Source organism: Gopherus flavomarginatus, chromosome 7 (assembly GCF_025201925.1).
Source record: "Gopherus flavomarginatus isolate rGopFla2 chromosome 7, rGopFla2.mat.asm, whole genome shotgun sequence".
Taxonomy (NCBI): domain Eukaryota; kingdom Metazoa; phylum Chordata; order Testudines; family Testudinidae; genus Gopherus; species Gopherus flavomarginatus.
Window position 1 is genome coordinate 74,212,533 of NC_066623.1, and position 19,651 is coordinate 74,232,183.

Sequence of the window (19,651 nt, forward strand, 5' to 3'; positions counted from 1 at the left end):
AAATCCTCTCCTAGTAAAAATGGTCTTTAAAGACAAAATTGTACTGGAAACTGTTTTGTCTGGTAACACTAGTCTACACTTTTTGAGAAGTCGTCTGCTTCAGAGATAAAATGTGCTATTATGTATTTTGATGTGCTGAATTCAAATATGACAATTAAAACAACTGGCTACTGTTTCTAAGATATTTAAGTTTTTACATTTTGTGTCTATGTATATTGTGTAGATAGTAGAGTTTTAATCATAAATTATAAACCTAGGTCTTTTCCTGTGTTTATGGTTGCTTTACATGATAATATTTCACCTGTCCTGTTTATGTAACACTTTAAAAATCAGCAAAAGGGTTATATAAATAAAATGTATTATGAAACAAAAGGCAAAAAACTATTATGTACATAGTTTAGTCCTATTCAGTGTCTACTCAGCGTTTCTTGGCTTGTCTCTTGTATTCATTAAATGGAGCATCTCTTGTCACTGTCCAACAATAGTCTGCAAGCATTGATGGGCTTCATTTGCCCTGATAGCCTGCCAGGAGATTCCACTGCTGTAGTCTGGAGCCCAACAGCTTTGCCTTACTCTTGGGTAGTTCCAAATCCCTGACAAGGTCATTCAGTTCACCTTGTGTTATGAGGTGTGGTTCAGAGGAGGAGGATGTGAGAAGATGTGGGTCCTGTGACATTGATGGTTCAGGACCAGAAGTTTCATCCTCTTCCTCTTCCTCGTCTGACTCAAGTCAGAATGATTCTGGTGCATCAGGAACCGGCAGTCCTTCTCCGTGGGGTACTGGGCGTATAGCTGACGGAATGTTTGGATAATGCACAGTCCACTTTTTCTTCTTTGACACACCTTTCCCAACTGGAGGCACCATGCAGAAGTAACAATTGCTGGGATGATCTGTTGGCTCTCTCCAAATCATTGGCATTGCAAAAGGCATAGATTTCCTTTTCCTGTTCAACCACTGGCCAAGATTTGTTGCACAAGTGTTGCAGCATATGTGTGGGGCCCACCTCTTGTCTTGATCTCCGGTTTTGCAGCCAAAAGAAAGGTGATAGGCTTTTTTAACCATAGTGGTTATACTGCGCTGTTGTGATGCAAAAGTCACTTCACCACAAACATAGCGGAAGTTATCTGCACTGTTCACACAAGTACCAGGCATCTCTGCTCACTTTGGCTAAACAGAAATGTGTCCCTTTGCAAAATCAAACACTGACAAATAAGAGAGCACCACACTGTATGATTTCTAGAGCTGATATAGGGCAATTTGTTCAGCAGAGTGATGTAAGCTTCGTTATGATTGCTTCATCCATGACTTCTAGGAATAACGTGATGCAATTCATATCATGTATGACCCAATACCAGCTTCAGATTGCATCATTCATTGTTTTGCCTAAAAAGCAAGTACTGTCCAAACCCAGTCATAGATTTATTCATAGATCCAGTCAAAGATGTATTTTAGTCATTTCTGGTTTAAATTGAAATCCCTTCCCTTTATAACTCACTTATCCTCCGCCATTCCCAAGTCAAGGGTCGTATATACTGACCCAATAGCATATCTTGAAAACTAGAGCCAATCAACAATTTTAAGCATCATTTTCATTCTCAGTGACCCAGAATTAGTAAAGTTGGACTACATTTATTTCAGAAGCATTTTGGCTGTAGAGCAGTGTAAGAGGTTCTTATCCTCGGTAAAAAGTGAACTTACGTTTTTTAGGAAGATTGAGTCATTTTAATTGTTCAGCACCAAACAATTACAAATGCGTCCTTATCCTTTTGTCTTGCATGTTCCTGTACCTGTTTCTTGCAGAACATGCTCAACTCCCATTGAAATCAACAGGAGTTAAGCGTATACAGCTTCTTACAGGAGGCCCTTATTAAGGACAGACTCAGGACAAGAATCTTGTCTCAACCTTCTTGTATTGTGTTACAAATTGAGTGAGGTTCCAATTTACTCAGTACTTAAAGAAACCTCAGTTTAGTCACCTTAATTGATTTTATTATAGAATTTGTTACAGCATAACAGAGAGGTATATTGTCAAGTCTGTGAGAACTGCTCCTTGCAGCTTAATGATTAGCCTGACCTATTTGTCTGGTTTTAATTTTGCTTACAACTTGGCATTTTTATACAGGAATTGTTTACAGTTTCATTTTTTTAATTTCCCGTTTTTCACAAACAGACTTATTTTTAGCATATTTACAAACTTTCCAATAAATCTCCAACTGCATGATCAAACATCTGTTATTTACTTACTATATTTTGCTAACCTGAATATCTGGTACTTGTTGGGGTTAGTGAAGAATATTGCTAACAATATTTATTCTTACTTAACAATTCCTGAGCTAATAATTTTTAGCAAGCTGGCATTTTCTTCCTCTTAGCACAACTACATAGCATGTAAGTACACTTGCTCACATAGCCAAGCTAATAGCCTTTATAAGGATATAGAGTTTTTAGGTCAACAACTGTTTGTTTTTGAATTTTTTCCTAGGCATATGTTGTCTCCCCTCCCTGCTGACTATCTGCAACCAAGTGAAAGATCTCTAACTGTGACCTTGCATCATGGCTCAGTTGCTCATAAAGATCCTTGCATGCTTGGTTTTGACTTGGTAACGTGCATTGAATTGTGAGTATTAAGCTTACGTGCTCTAGTTTTTCTTATCCAACACATTGTAAATATAAATATTCATAGAGCAGAATTCCACGTTCCATGCTGTAAAAGCAGCAAAGAGTCCTGTGGCACATTATAGACTTAACAGATGTGTAGGAGCATGAGCTTTCGTGGGTGAATGCCCACTTCGTCGGATGCATGTAGTGGAAATTTCCAGAGGCAGGTATAAATATGCAAGCAAGAATCAGGCTAGAGATAATGTTGGAGAGGTTTTAGCTGGGGAGACTCTGGAAAAATCCCACCACGATTTCAACAGCTTCCACTCCACCATTAACCTCAGATGGACCAATTTACATGGGAGGTCCAGTTCCTAGACACCACAGTGCAAATAAGTGACAGTCACGTTAACACCACCCTATACCGAAAACCCACCGACCGCTATGCCTACCTTCATGCCTCCAGCTTCCATCCCGGACACACTACACGATCCATTGTCTACAGCCAAGCACTGAGGTACAACCGCATCTGCTCCAACCCCTCAGACAGAGACCAACACCTACAAAACCTTCACCAAGCATTCTCAAAACTACGATACCCGCATGAGGAAATAAGGAAACAGATCAACAGAGCCAGATGTGTACCCAGAAGCCTCTTACTGCAAGACAAGCCCAAGAAAGAAACCAACAGAACTCCACTGGCCATCACATACAGTCCCTAGCTAAAAACTCTCCAACACATCATCAGTGATCTGCAACTCATCCTGGATAATGATCCCTCACTTTCACAGGCCTTGGGTGGCAGGCCAGTCCTCGCCCACAGACAACCTGCCAACCTGAAGCATATTCTCACCAGTAACTATACATCGCACCATAGTAACTCTAACTTTGGAACTAATCCATGCAACAAACCTCGATGCCAACTCTGCCCACATACCTACACCAGTGACACCATCATAGGATCTAACCAGATCAGCCACACCATCACCAGTTCATTCACCTGCACGTCCACCAATGTAATATACGCCATCATATGCCAGCAATGCCCCTCTGCTATGTACATTGGCCAAACTGGACAGTCCCTACATAAAAGGATATAAATGAACACAAATCAGGTATTAGGAATGGCAATCTAAAAAAACCTGTAGGAGAACACCTCAACCTCCCTGGACACACAATAGCAGATTTAAAGGTAGATATCCTGCAGCAAAAAAACGTCAGGACCAGACTTCAAAGAGAAACTGCTGAGCTTCAGTTCATCTGCAAATCATCAGCTCAGGGTTAAACAAAGACTGTGGATGGCTAGCCAATTACAAAAGCAGTTTCTCCTCCCTTAGTGTTCACACCTCAACTTCTAGAAGAGGGCCTCATCCTCCCTGATTGAACTTACTTATTATCTCTAGCCTGATTCTTGCTTGCATATTTATACCTGCCTCTGGAAATTTCTACTACATGCATCCGACAAAGTGGGTATTCACCCACAAAAGCTCATGGTCCAATACGTCTGAGTCTGTAAGGTGCCACAGGACTCTTTGCTGCTTTTACAGATCCAGACTAACATGGCTACCCCTCTGATACATTTCATTCTGTTCTTCCTTTGCATTGTACTTTGTAATGTGGTAAGACTCATTGAGGTCAGGAGGGTTGAAATTATAGTTTAAAGCCTTTACTCTTAGCAAACTTGTTCAATCCTGTACATTTAACATTTTCATAATTCAAATGGAAGATTAGCAGGCTGTGGCTGATTTTTCTAATGTGTGAAGTTCATCATATTAGGAACCTTGGGCAGTGTGTCGATAGAAGAGTGGAAGAAAAAGTATCAAAGAGGGAGAGATTATGAAAAATAGTAGAGAATCCCCTTTGACAACTTATATTTATTCACTTTGCAGCACATTTTAACCACATGACTAAAATATTAGGACATGCATAGTCTAGTTGAATTGATTGTAGAGAAAGTCAAAAGACCCTGTAAGACTTTATGGACCTATGTAATCCTATCCTTTTCAGAATAGAGCACCTGGAAACAGCAGAACTGGAAAAGTTTCCAGAAGTGGTATTTGGTTTTATGGCTCCAGCCATGGTTGTAATCAGCACTCCAAACTCAGAATTTAACCCTTTGCTCCCAGGAGTGACACTGTTCAGACATTCAGACCATAAATTTGAATGGGACCGAGCACAATTTCAAAGTTGGTGAGTTTGCTAGTTACTGTACATTACATTATTTGTACTTAAAACAGTAAAAAGCAATGGTAGAGATTCACTTTTTAAATACAGTTTGTGTGAGGGTGGTTGGTGAGTGTCTTGGGCCCAACTAGGGATAATATGTTAATGAACCCCTTGTATACTGTTACATTAAAGAGATAAGTGTGGGCTGGGTTTTTTTTTTTGTCAAGTTGCCACTGGCTTACTCTCATTGTAACAACAGTTGTAAAAATCTTTAAACTTTTGGGTAAATATACAGAAAAAGAAGGAAAAATAGCTAAAACATTTGAAATGTGAAGTTTTAAGTAAGATTTTCATTTTAACAATATCCAATTTTCCCTTTAGCTGTAGAGAGTTTTTGTGGGTAAAATACCTTGTTTTTACAGTCTTGGATGGTAGTAAACATGGTAATAACTGTGCTTTTTTGGGAAAAGAGAAGAATTTAGTTGTGCTGATTAGGAGCTGTTGTTGTTTAAAGTCCAGTCCTGTTTCCTTGAAAACAAAACAAGACAAGCACACACAAATAGGAACAGAAAAGAATACCAAATATAGAAAATGCAGCTTCTGTCTCTGGTGCTGACCCTCACTTGCAGCCTCACTACTGGAGAAACACAGGTGCATAACACATGCTCTTATCAGCCAGTCCAAGAGCTGGCAAAATGGTACCAGCTTTGGGTTGTTTGGGGGATTGCTTTTAGCTGCCTCACTAGTTGTGAGCTCACATCAGTATTGCAAAAGATGCAGGCTAAACCAGATTCTTATTAAACAGAAGGCAAAAAACAGAAATAGAAAAGAGGAAGAAATACATTGCAAGAAGGAAAAGAACTCTCAAGGGAAAGGGTGTGAGCAGGAACCCAACTCTTACATTCCAGGTAGTATTCAGGATTTCTGGTGGTGGCAGCGGTTCTCTCTCTCTGGCCTTTTCTGGTAAAGATGTTTAAGAACATAAAAATGGCATTACTGGGTCAGACCAAAAGTCCATCTAGCCCAGTATCCTGTTTGCCAACAGTGGCCAGTGCCAGAGGGAATGAACAGGGCAAGTAATCATCAAGTGATTTATTCCCTGTCGCCCATTCCCAGCTTCTGGCAAACAGAGGCAAACACCATCCCTGCCTATCCTGGCTAACAGTCACTGATGGACCTACCCTCCATTAATTTATCTAATTCTTTTTTGAACCCTATTATAGTCTTGGCCTTCCAAACATCCTCTGGCAAGGAGTTCCACAGGTTCACTGTGTGTTTGTGAAGAAATACTTTTTTGTTTGTTTTAAATTGTTGCCTATCAATTTCATTTGGTGACCCCTAATTCTTTCACTTCCTTATTTACTTTCTGCACACCAGTCATGATTTTATAGACTTCAGTCTTATCCTCCCTCCCCCTGTGTTTCTCACAATCAAGACTATGAAGGCCCAGTATGTCATGGTGGGTCCCGGGAGACGGTGTGGGTGGTAGCCAGGATGTTAAAGCTCGTTCCTTCCAGTCCATCTGTGCCCATAATGCTACCATTTAGTGACACTCAGATAAACTGCACACAAAAAGGTGTGCCAGCCGCATCCCATTAACATTAATTAATCAAAACACATTTCACTGTGAACATTTCCTCTCATTTCTAGAAACTTGCACCTCATTATCTCAGCTTGTGACCTTACTAGAAGCCTCCAAGACTACTCCTGAGGGAATTCTGTGCCAACAAATTCTATGCACAATATTTTAAAATTCTACATATTTTATTTGTCAAATGTGGAGGCTCCAGAATGGCAGTGGGGAGCACTGGCCATTGTCTGCAAGGAGATGAGAGATCACCCTGCAACCTCTGCCCCCCAGTACACGGATTTGGCGGTGAGGCTGCACCCGACCCTGACACAGTGCAAGGGCTGGGCCTGCCCCAGGATCACCTTGGGGCCCTGCCCTTCCATGCCAGGTACACCAGGATAGCTAGTGAGAGGGACAGAGTCTCGCAAACCTGCCCAGCCCTAGTCCCCAGTCCAGGTGTGAGGAAGGCAGGCTGGCTCAGCCTGGCAGGTCCAGGTGAGGTCTTAGTGTGGGGGGATCCTGGTGTGGAGTGAGAGGCTTCTCTGTGGGGCAGTTGGGTGTGAGCGGTTCAGTGTGGGGATCCAGGTGCAGAAGGGGATCATCTTGTTGCTTGTTGGGGGGGTTCCAGGTGCAGGGGGAATGGGACTCTGCAGGGGGTACAGGTGCAGATAGTTGGGCCTAAGTGAGGGGGGGTCTGGGTTTGGGAGGCTAAAGAGAGGAGTCTGGGTGCTGGGAGAGTGGGGCTTGGAGGGGTGAGGATCCTGGTCATTGGGGCTCAGTGTAGGGGTCCAGGTGCAATGGAAGTGGGGCTCTTCAGGATGGGGTTTGAGTTTGGAGGGCTCAGAAAGGTGGGGTCTGGGTGCAGGGGCTGAGGTGGATGCAGAGAGGAGGGGCTCAGTGGGTATACAGATCCAGGAGGGTGGGGTGGGGTTCAGGTGCAGGGGGAGTGAGCCTCGGGGAGGGGTTGGGTATGGGGGGGTCTGGATGCATGGAGGTTGAGTGGACGGGGGAGCAACTGCCAGCATACAGTGACCCCTTATGCCACGGCTGAGGAGCGATGGGTAACAGGAAGCAGGTGTGTGGAGCTTCCTGCAGCCAGGGGAGGTTTTGGGGGGTGGATCTGACCCATCCCCTCCTTGCAGGGGAAGAGGAAGTCCTGTCCTCCTCAGCCCAGCTGGGACTAGCAGCTGAGCCTGTAGGAGCCATTAGCCAGGGTGTCCCCAACCCCTGTCCCCCATGCTGATACCTCTCCACTGAGTGCCTGAAACAATACACCCATGGTGCTGGGGAGGGCCTCCTATCACAGTTCTTTTAACCTAACCAATTCAATTTGAACCAGTCAATTTGTCTTTACCTTTTGCCGACAAATTTAGGTAACAGTCTGAATTGGACTTCTGTTATATTGGACAACTTAAGGTAAAGAACTTTGCACAGCAGTGTTAACAAATACTTAAAAAAAAATAAAACCATCTCTCAGGTTATTATATTGGTAAGAGCCCAACTTAAGTTGGGAGATTCTCATATCTATCTTGGAAACTTTTTTCCATACTACTTTTATTTATTTTTAGTAACTGCTGTATGAACTGCTATTCTGGCTTTGAATTTTCTGAGGCTTGTTGTCTGCAATTCATCCATCTGTTAACTATACATCTGTGATGGTTCTTGTTTGAGTGATGGTCCCTATTGTATTCCACTCAGGGTTATGGGCATGCACTATGTGCCTAGAGCCAGAGCTTTTTCAAAGGACTAATGTCTGTTGGTCCATGCATGCACCTTTGCATGGCCTTGTGGTTTCACCCAAGGCGACTGTGTCTTCAGTTCCTTCTTACCACTGCACGGTCTGAGTTGGAACTTCTGCTGGTTTCTTGTTTTTGGTGATGCATTTTCCAAACTTTTCAGGGGAAAAAAAAGTTTGGATTTTTGTACATAGTCAGGATTCTTACATAGTTTTCTTGTTTCTAGAGTTTTAGTAGGTTTAAGGGCTGGGAACACTGCTTTGGCAGTTTCCTGCCAAACAATTCGTAAACATCCCTCTCTGCTCCCCCAGTGTCCAGTTTTGGATACTGTATATAGTCAAAAGGTTTGTTTGGTTTTTTTGCTGTTTTTGTAGTACTGTAATTTTCTTCTTTCTGAAAGTTCTGGTATGATTAAAGACTTTGAGTTCCACTTCTGCAGTTTCCCACCAAATTATCTTCATCCCACCATCCAGGTTGGGATACTGGATTATGCTGAAAAGGCTGGGATTCAAAGTCTGTAGTTCCTGCCCTCATCAGTTTTCCCTCAGCAACGAGCATCAATGTTGTCTGTACTGTTTAGGGGTAACCCACACTACGTCCAGGTACAGTGTCTGCCTCTCCTTCCCTGCTCGTACTTTGGAAATCAGTCTTCTGTCTTAAGAAGCACCTCATGGAAGTCGCCATGGGGCCACAGATCCCCCCCTGGGCTGTTTAGGCAGGTGTACAAGAGTGTGCCTCCTACTCCAGAGCCTGAGTCTGGCTCTGCTGGTAGAAGTGCTATGGACCCCGCACTAAGGCCTAGCCATGGGTCATGGAAGCATGTGCATAAGCATGGCAGGAAGTCTTCCTCCAGATCTAAGAAAGACCCCGCACCATCTTCGAGTTCTGGCCACAGAGCAAGACTGCGTTCCAAGACCCACAGGTGCAGCAAGAAGTCACATCGCTCACCAGATCCTCCAGTCCCGGTTCTGGACCCACAGACCCATCCTGCATTGGCTCCATCAGCGCCTTGTAAATTGTCAGACCAGAGACATATCCCCTTACTGGCCCCCATTCCGTCCAGAGACCATGTACCATTGACTCCAGGAAAACTCTGAAGTACTCCAGGATCTCATGAACTGTTCTCCCAGGAAAAGATGAAGTCTCTGTATATCATCTCGGATCCACCACCTTCTGGCCATTTTCCTACAACACATTCCATTCAGTTGGCTCCATGAGCACTGCCATTTGTACAGGACTCTGGTTCCTCTGAGTCTGAGGATCCAGATGTTATGCATGGTCCGCCGCTACTGTTACGAAGATCTAACTGTCAAAGGGTTCCAATGGCACCGTGACAATACATTCCCTTACCTCAGCCCAGGAGTCACTGGTACTCATCTCCTTGGGCACCACCACTGTAACAGCAGGAGTAGGGAGGAGGGGGACACCCTGATATTAGCCCCTCCACCTTTGCACACCAAGCAGGAGCAGCACATGGTAGTGGGGGGAATTGATAGCTTGCTGGGCAGCTGCTGCACAGGGAACTTAGGGGAGCAGGGAGTTGATAGGGGGGCAGCCAGTCCACCCTGGTTCCAGGCCCCCACCAGCTAGCTGCAACGGGCTGCTCTTTCTGCAAGCAGAGGACAAAGCAGGTGGCTGCCAAACAATATTATAAGGGAGTGTAACAGGGAGACAACTCCTGCTGGTTGTCCAGGGAATTACCTTTTCCAGCTTTAGAGCACCCTCTGCAGGCCAGTGTCCTGCTTGCCGCTGGGCCCAAGTCCCTCCAGGACTGGTGCCCCTTTCAGGCCTGGAAACCCCCAACCCCATATCCTCACCTCACTCAGTATATGGCTACTGCCAGTCACCGTCTAGCCCTCAGTCACTGGGGCAGACTGCAGTGTACACGCATTCATCATATGCAAGGGGGGTTTTGGACTTGCGGCCTCTGCCTGCCCTTGGGCTGCCCTCTGCAACCCCAGTACCCTTCTTTGGCCTTTAACAAGGCCTGCAGCCTGGGGGGTTTCTAGGCCAGAGCTCCCCAGCTCCTCGGGCCTTCCCCCAGCTGTCTTGGTACCCTCTCAGCTTCCAGGAAGCCAGGCCCTTTCCTCTCTACCACTAGAGAGAGATTCTCTGTGTGCTCCTGTCCCACTGCCCTCTTATAAGAGCCAGCTGGGCCCTGATAGGGGCGTGTCTGCATCTGTGGCTGGTTCTCCAATCAGCTTTTCCTAGCAGCAGCCCTCTCACAGCCTCAGCCCTGTCCCAGGGCTGATTTCAAGCCCTTCAGGACCATCCCGCTACAGGGAGCATTGCACAGCTTTAAACAAGCATGTTCCGTAATTGATCAGCAGCTTAACAACAAAACAATGTTAACTGGGACAACTTTAAGTGAGGAGTTACTGTACTAGATATTTTGCATGCATTGGTACCAGCCAGAGTGGCCCTATTGATCAACAGTGCCATTCTACAATTGGCACACAACGTGTGCCCCCACCCTGAAAGAGAAGGAAAAGAGATACTATGTCCCCCCAAGGGTCTGAATTTCAGTTCTCATGTCTTCTGCCATTTCCCTGGTGAGTCAGGCTGCTGGGAAGCAGGTTAAACAGCAACATCCACTCTCCACATCCGCCGATAAGGAGGGCAAGAGATTAGACTATATGGATTGAAGAGTCTTCTTTGCCAGCCTCCAGTTCGGGATCCCAAATTACTGGGCGCTGATGGCCAAATTATTTTTTAAAATATGGGCAGATGGCAGATTTTGCAGATAAGCTACCTCAGTGGAATCATGCCCAACTCAGAGCTTTTTTAGAGGAAGACAAGTTGGTTGCTAAGTCCATACTTTAGGCTGTGGTTTATTTAGCAGACACATCCTTGTGCATATTGGTGATTGGAATTGTCATGAGGAAGGAATTCCTCAGGTTTCCCTAGGGAGGTACAGAACACAATCTAGCCCTACCTTTTGATGAGTCACATCTCTTTAATCAGAAGACAGATGGTTCCTTGCACTCACTGAAAGACTCCAGAATCATCTTGTGTTCCTTAGGCATATATCTGCCAGTGCCAAAGCTGAAATTTTACCATTTGCTGCTTATGAAATGCTACGGGTCTCCCCAATTCTAAGGCCTACAAGCCTCCACAGAAACACTCAAAGGTTCACAGATCCCATTCACCTGTTCTGACGGTGCAATCCTATGTGCAGCACTCTCAATCTTCATAAGCAATATTTCTGAGTGCAACTAGAGAGCCGCCAATCACTTTGCACCCCAAAGCTCTTGCCAGACACCCCTTTCTGGGGCTGTCTCAAACTATTTCTTCTAGCATGGAGAGCGATAACAACGGACAAGTGGGTCCTGAATGTGGTTCAGCCTGGCTATACCATCAAGTTTGTGGCCTTACCTTACGCCAGCTTTATCATACCTATTGGCCACCATATCCTTGGAATAGTGCAGAGGAAGAGAGGTGGCCCTTTTAGATCTCTTTCTCACCTTAATATGATTCTCATGCACACTGTTACAGACCTGAGATGTCTCCGTTCTCCTCATCTATATAAGAGTCAAAACTGTCACTCTGAAGCCTTATTATGTCTGTAGAGTCAGTGAGAAGTGATGGGAACTGCTGCAAGCATGCTTGCAGCTGTTTTCTTTGCATCACACTGACTCAACATTCTAGGCTTCTCTTTTTGTTCAGAATATCATCAGGTTTGTGTCACAGCCTGTTACTGTCCAGTTTTTAAGTTCTCAGACGTTTTGACTTTACAAATTAAATCTGTTAGACAGCAAGACATGTTTCTATGCCATGCCAAGAGTCCCTAGAAGACCATTGTGATACCAGAGGTAACTAAACCAATCACCACCCCTCTTATACAGCTATATTGCATGTAGCAGTTTAATTGGTTGTATAAGGGAGACTGCACAGATGATGGAGACATGACCCAACTGTCAGTTTTTCAAATCCACCCACACAGAAACACAACTAGCACACACAATAACCTTAAGAGCACACAGCTCCTCACTGCAGCATATATCCCTCATTCTCTATATGTACAAATCAACACAAATCTCCCAGCACATCTCCTCCAGACACAAATCAATGCAACCACCTACACAAAAACACAGCCAGCATACACAGTAGCCCCAAACACACACAGTCCCTCACCACAGCACACACCCTTTATTTACCACCTACACAAATAAATACAAATCTCGCAATACAATACAACCACCCACACAGCAACACAACCAGCACACTCTAACCCCAAACATCACTCTGAAGCCTAGATTGAGTAAGTGTGATGCAAAGGAAGCAGCTGCAAGCATGATTCTTTTGTTTAGACTATCACCAGATTCAATTATCACTGAGATTCATCGTCTGGTACCATGCAAATTTTAAGTTCTCAGCTATTTTGACTTCATAAATTACACCTCTACAACAGTATGGGCTTTCAGATACTAGTATAGCTGTACTGGGCCTGCAGACTTTGAGATTCAAGCATATATTTATATCATTTAGCCAGTATTGTCTTTTTTAAATGCACTTTTCTCAAAAGATAATAGTGTGTGATTAAATTCTGAAAACTTGACAAAGTACAAAAAGCTGATGTTTTCCATAAGCTGTTGTATTTTTATTAATTCTGTCTGCTTTACTGAGAGAGCGTAATAATAATATGTATAATAATGAATATGTATATTTTCCAGCAAGTGCTTGCGAAATATTAAAGGAATTTTGGTTTATTTAAAAATGTAGAAATAACAGTTTAACCCAATGGTGGGCAAACTTTTTGGCCCGAGGGCCACATCTGGGTGGGATATTGCATGCAGGGTTATGAATCTAGGGCAGGGGGTTAGGGTGCAGGAAGGGTGCAGGGTGTACGAGGGGGCTCAGGGCAGGGGGTTGGGGTATAGGGAGGGGTTCAGAGTGCGGGAGGGGGCTTGGGGCAGAGGGTTGGGGTGTGACAGGGGGATCAGGGAGGGGGTTGAGGTTCAGGAGGGGTGCGACAGGGGGCTCAGGGCAGGGGGTTGGGGTGCAGGGTGTGGACTCTGTCCCAGCACCACTTACCTTGAGCGGCTCCAGGTGGCAGCGATGCGCAGCGGGGCTCAACCAGGCTGCCTGCCTGCCCTGCCCCTGTGCTGCTCCCAGAAGCAGCAGCACCACATCCTGCAGCCCCTGGGGAGGGGGAAAGCGGAGGGCTCCGCGTGCTGCCCTCGCCTGCAGGCACTGCCCCCTGCAGCTCCCATTGGCCGTGGTTCCGTTTTCCCTGTCCCCAGGGGCCTCAAGGATATGGTGCCGGCCACTTTCAGGAACAGCGCGGCCAGAGCAGGCAGGGAGCCTGCCTTAGCCCTACGGGCTGGATCCAAAGCCCTGACAGGCCGGATCTGGCCCACGGGCCATAGTTTTCCTACCCCTGATTTAATCTGATTTCATAGTACTACAGACTAAGGCTCTGATCTTGAAAATGCTTATATATGAGCCTAACTTCGAGCACATGAGTAGTCCCATTGAAATAAATATTCTTGAAGTTAAACAAGTGCATAAGAGCTAGCAGGATCAGGGTTTTAGTTTTTGCACTGGTGTTTATATTTCTTCATCACATTACAAATATGACCATTCAATATAATAAGATTACATTATTTTTCTTAGGGCAGTAGCTGCAGCTACTCGCTATGATTATACAGTGGAATTTACTGGACTTGGGACCCCACCACCTGGAACTGAGGATGTTGGGTTTTGTACGCAAATAGGTGTGTTTGTGAGAAAATATCCAAAGAATGGTGAAACTGTTAACTCTGAGAAACACACGGAACATGCTTACAAAACTGTAAGTATCTCCTGCTCTCCCTCTACATATCCATTTAGTTTACTTTGTATAGGGATCAATAAATAACAACAAAGGGATAGTTTTGTGACACAGAATCATAAGGGTTATGTGTATACCAGAGTTGACTATTGCTACATGCTACAGTGGCTCGGCTGCAGTGCTTCAGTGTAGATACTGCCGACACTGACAGGAGGGGTTCACAGCCCTGATACGTAGCTATGCTGATGTAAATTCCCAGTGTAGACCAGCTCATACTCAAGAGCACTGAGAAAAGAATAAGCCTGTGATTATGTTTTTAAAAATACCAAACATTCAGGCTGATGTTATGACTTCTTGCCTGTGGCAGGGAGATCCATGCCCAGAATCTGGTCAGCTGCCATGGTCTCAGCAGGGAGACGGACACTGGGAACCAGTAGGACTCTCAGCAGGTAGTGGGAAGCCTAGGCAGCAGACCAAACTGGGAGCCTAGGCGGCAGCCCACCTTGCAGCAGAGACTGGGTAGCACCTTGGCTTGGGAGCCGGCTTTCTTGTCAATTTCACAACTCCAGCAGAGCCATGAAATTGACAATTATGACAGCCAACAGCTGATGTAAGGAATGCAGTGGCTACACAGAGACTGCATCACCCTCATTACAATGATATAAGCCCTACATCTCTTGTTGAGGTTGTTTTAGTATGTCGGCATAAGAGGTGAGTTACATTGGCGGGAGGAGCATTTCAGTGTGTACACCGCCGCTGTTTTGTTGACAAAAGCTTGACTTTTGTGTATTGTAGACAAGGCCCAAGCCTGTTACTGTCTGCCTTCTGCTTGTCTCTCTCACACACTCTTACCCAAAACAGTACTCAGCAATGCCTCCCACCCATATAGCTCAAATTATTGAGTGGCCTTGGATATGCCTTTGTTTTGGGCGGTGACGTTTGCGTGCTTTGTTTTGGAGACTTCTGTTGTTTCTGGGTCTGTCATAATGTTAAATATTTTGGGGTTTTGCACATTATAAAGGTATTCAAGGCAGTGTACCCAAGTCTTAAAGATGAAAAGTACCTGCAGAATGCAGTGGTCAGTGAAGTTCTTTTCGGAGCAGACATCATTAAAAGACAACTACTGGGCAATTTCAAGTCTGAGTGTAAGGAGCATAGTGATGGCATTGAGCCAAAACTCAAATTCCAGCCATTTAAATATTTCATGACGTGTTCAAAGAACCTTTCTCTAGCTGTAACTGAAAAACTTGCTGCTGATCGAAGCATGGAGCCATTCATCGATGGAAACACCGTTTATATACCTCTGGCAAAAATCTTTTCTATGCCAAAAGTGAATCAACTTTGTGGCACCTTTGAGAAGTTAAGCAAGCTTATTGCTGGCAAAGTAGCACTGAGCAGTGATGGTTCTGCCGTGGTAGTCACTATCGAATATGAAAATGAAGAACAAGAGAATTAGAAAACTCTTCAAACTGTGGTGACAAAGAAAACCTTGTTAGTAGATTCATGCTGATGTTATTTCCATATAGTGACTAGTTACAGCACTCACTTATAATATTTTTTTAGTTTTAAATATTTCTAGCGGGACCTAGAATTTTTGCTTGCTAAAGGCAGCACCTTTAAGGATTATAGGGCAGATTTTCAAAGGCACAAAAGGGAGCAGTTAGGCATCCAACTGCCATTGAAGGGCAATAGTTTATTTAGCCATGTTTTGTTTGCTTTCCCCTTATTTCTCTCTCAAGTATCATAATTACACTCATTTAGATATGTTGGGAGTATATATACAGATTGCACTAGCTGTAACTGAGCCCCCCAAGACTAGTCATGTGACTGGTGGTGCAGCAGAGCACTACAGCTTCACCACCTCTCTAGCTATAGGTTTCACATATTGATTCTAATGCTAAAACCTAGACAACAGTTATAATTATATCATATCAGCTATAAAAGAAGCTATTGGGTAAGGAGGACAAAAATGTTAATATTTTTGGTAAAACTTACAAGCAAAAAAAATGTAGGTAAGTTAATTTTATTTTTTTGGTTGAAAGGTGAATGTGAAGACAGAGAAATGGAAATTCAGAAAGCCTCTCTTATTGATCACTGTATAGTGTAGCTGGAAGAGAAATAAAAGCAACAGGTAGAAGATATGTTTCAGGATGGGGGGAGAAGAGAGGGGAAAAAAAGCATAAATTTGGACTAATACAGAACTACAAATATTCCTGTAGAATCAGCCACTAATGGAAAGATGGACATAGCCATTGTACCAGTTCTTATGTTTTCTTTCTCCTTCACTTTTTTGGTCATCTTATTGTAGCAGCACTGATCCCATGGACATAACTTGATGGATATGTCTTCCTCTGTACCTGCATAGTGCCCTTTAACGTGAGAGTCTCACAACTTTAGGTAGTGTTTATTTAAAAAAACCACTTTCAATGGATGTCATTGCAACCCAGAGCACAGTTTCAGGCTTGGAGAAAGTCAAATGCTGCTTCTAGGTTAATGGGAAAAGTGGTACAGTTGTTAGTGGTCACAGGGGAAGTTCAATGAGAATAATCTGATGGGAAAGTAGCAGACATTAAAATGTAAGAGTACTATATTACTAAATAAAATGTGTTCCCACCATTTTCTGTTAAATATCGCTGACTTCTGTTTAAAAATCTTTAATAAAAGAAACCTAGATCTGCTTTAAGGAAAAATTACCCTCAAAGTAATAAGTAATTGGTCCCTAAAAATACATGCTATTCCTAATACTCTCAATAGAAATAGAAGGCTGTGCAATACCAGTGATAGTGGAGCTTGTGATTTAGGCCAAGGAGATGATTCTACTAGAAAGAGCTGGCCTGGCTGCCTGCCTTAGACAAGGATATCTCACATATAAAAATGTGCAGTAAACAAACTACTAACTATTTATTACTGTCTAAGAACTAAAATGTATGTATGCACAAGAATAGCATGTTCACACATGTTGCAAAATTTTCCCCTCCCTTTTCTCCTTTGTCCAAGATAAGTAGTATTTTTGATGTGACTAGGTCAAGGCACATGGTTTTCTTTTGTTAATATCTGATAAATGCTAAAACGTTTCTCATGGGTATTTCATAATTAACTAGTGAACAGGCCTCACTCCTTGGATGCTCCCACTGATGTCACTGGCAGTATTGGGGGGAGGGGGTAAATGCTGCAGGGTCAGGCCTAACGTTTGTGACATATTTACAAAAATGTAAAGCACTTCTGTGAAAAGGCTAACTAGTGTTGTAGAGGATGACTGAGAATGGCCTTTGCTCCATCTTCAGAATGGAGGGGGGGGATTTTGTCTCTTCTGGCCCTCTTTCAACTCTTAAATCATTCATGGTGAAGGACCAGACAGAAAAGGGGGGCAGTAACTTAGAGGAGAGGGATAGGTTCAGAATCTATAAGTAGGATGAGTTTCTCTGAAAGAGACAAATGCTTTGAAGCATTCTACCTCCCTTCAAATGCTTTTATAACTTCTTGATACTTTTACTTTGTTTTGTGTGGAATTTTTTCATCCCTGTTAAACAGCTATGCTTACAAAATGTTAACTTGTAATCAAAAAATCAAAACTATTTAGAACTACTTCCTCAGTGGTGGGTGGTGGTTTTTTTGTTTTCCTTTTGTGGCTGTACAGTTATCTTGTAAAATGCCTTAAATGTTACACATGTGAACTTCAAAGCTTGTAAATAAACTGTTCTTTGGCTAATAATGAACCAAAATTTATTTAATTTAATTTATTTAATTACTGCAGAGTTCAGTACCATTCGCTTGGCCATTTTTTTTGAGGATATCTCTGCAACTCAGTGGTGTAAGGCACATTTAGCAGATACTACGTCCGTTAAGATTTTTTGTTCCCCCCCAACCTTCCTTCTCCACTCTGTTTTTTCTTGTTGGTATTTCTTTATTTAGTGTACTTTGTAGCCTGGTCATTTAAAATAAGGAACAGGTGGCTCTGGCAGAATTGGAACAATATTTGCCTTGATTATGATGTCACATTACCTCTAATTATAGGGGTGCTCATAGAAACACTCTTTTTGGAAAGATCAGACCCCTAACATTTTGTTCTGTAAACCCAGTTGGAAATTGGTCTATATGAATATTGGGTTGGGTACCTTTATCCCAAAGGATTTATAATATCCTCCGAAAAAATCCACTTCCCCATAACAGGAGTGATTACTTTTTCCTTCTATAATCTCGACTAGTAGAAATTAGTACTGAATGTTAACATTTTAAAAGGGAGAAGAAAGAATCCAAGAATAAATAATTTGTGCTTCTGTGGTGCCTTTCATAGGAAGACCTCAAACCACTTTACAAATGTTAAGACATAAATCCCAGTGAGGGAGGGAGGGAGGTAGGTAAACTTCTTTGTAAAAGTGTTCAGAGTCATAGTGAAGTCATGTGACTTGCCCAAGCTATTATTGCAAATCAATGATAGCCTAAGCCATGGTTCTATGTCTACAATACCACTTATGTCACTTAAGTGTGTGATAAGCCACCCCCCAAGTGACCTAACTTACACTGATGTAAGCATTGGTGTGGACTGAGAGATGTTGGCAAGAGAGCTTCTCCCTCTGACAATGCTACTGCTGCTCGATCATCATCATCATGTTCCTATTACGCCTCTGGCGTTTAAGGCAGTGATTAAGCTCCTCCACTCTTGTCTGTTTCCGGCGAGTCTTTAAGTGGCTCCCCAGCTGTGCCCCAGGTTTTTCAGCTCAGCTTCCACAGCTCTTTGTCTTCTTGTTTTCGAGAGGCCTCATTTTTGCTTGCCTTCAGATGTCCATCTTATTGCTACTCTGGTGATGGAATCAGTTTCCATCCAAAGCACATGACCGATCCATCTCCAACACCTCCTGGCAAGGATGGTACTCAGGTCCTCTTGGCTGCACTGTATCAACAGATCTTGGTTTGAGATTGTTCTGGGCCAAAAGATAGAGGATTTTTCTGAGGCAGGTTGTATGGAATGAAGACAGTTTGGCCCTGTCATACTTTCTCATTCCTCAGCATTCTGCACTATAAAGTAGCATTGAAAGTTCGCAGCTCTGATAAATCTTGAGTTTGGTTTTGGTGTTGTATTTTGATGATTTCCAGACTGCATTTAGGCTCTTGATGGTGTTCTTGGCTTTACTGATTTTGTTCCGGATGTCCTGGCTTGTTCCACTGTCCTGGCTGATGGTGCTGCCCAAGTACGTGAATGTGTCTACATTGGTGAGGACATAATCCTCTATCCGTACTGGTGATGGTGAGGCAATATTAAAGGTCATGATGTGCATCTTATTACGGTTGATTTTCAGTCCAATTTGCTGGCTGAATGCGTTGAATCTAGTTGTTTTTTCTTGTATATGGTGTTGGGTGTATGATAGGAGAGCGACATCATCTGGAAAGTCCAGATCTTCAAGGGATGAGAAGAGCATCCATTTAATGTCTCTTGGCATATCTTCTGTTGTATGCTGCATTACCCAGTCGATGGCAATGTTGAAGAGGATTGCAGACATGACACACTCCTGGCGTACTCCTGTTTTGACTTCAGAACTGAGCTCACTGATCAACACTGCATGTAAAGTTGAAATAGAAGCTTTTGATAACATTGATTCTACGGAAAGGAATTCCATAGGCCCGCAGAATGCACCATAGGCTGGTCCTGTGAATGCATCAAAAGCCTTCTCAAAGTCTATGACATTTATGTAGAGTTGCCATTGCCATTCTAAGTACTGTTCTGTTATGTTTCATAGAGTGTAGATCTATCTGGGTCTGTGCATCTGTGCCTTTCTGAAAACCAGCTTGCTCTTTTCTGAGAACGCTAT

General features: G+C 43.5%; 1 protein-coding gene across 1 annotated transcript in view; it reads left to right on the forward strand.

The window, feature by feature from the left end:
* HENMT1 (HEN methyltransferase 1) overlaps positions 1–17,513 on the forward strand; it is a 38,193-nt gene extending 20,680 nt beyond the window's left edge. The window contains exons 5-8 of the mRNA XM_050963463.1: positions 2,484–2,618; positions 4,607–4,789; positions 13,688–13,865; positions 14,866–17,513. Coding sequence (XP_050819420.1) covers positions 2,484–2,618; positions 4,607–4,789; positions 13,688–13,865; positions 14,866–15,300 — 931 coding nt within the window. The 3' untranslated portion in view covers positions 15,301–17,513. The remainder of the gene's footprint in view (positions 1–2,483; positions 2,619–4,606; positions 4,790–13,687; positions 13,866–14,865) is intronic.
* Positions 17,514–19,651: the final 2,138 nt, after the last annotated feature.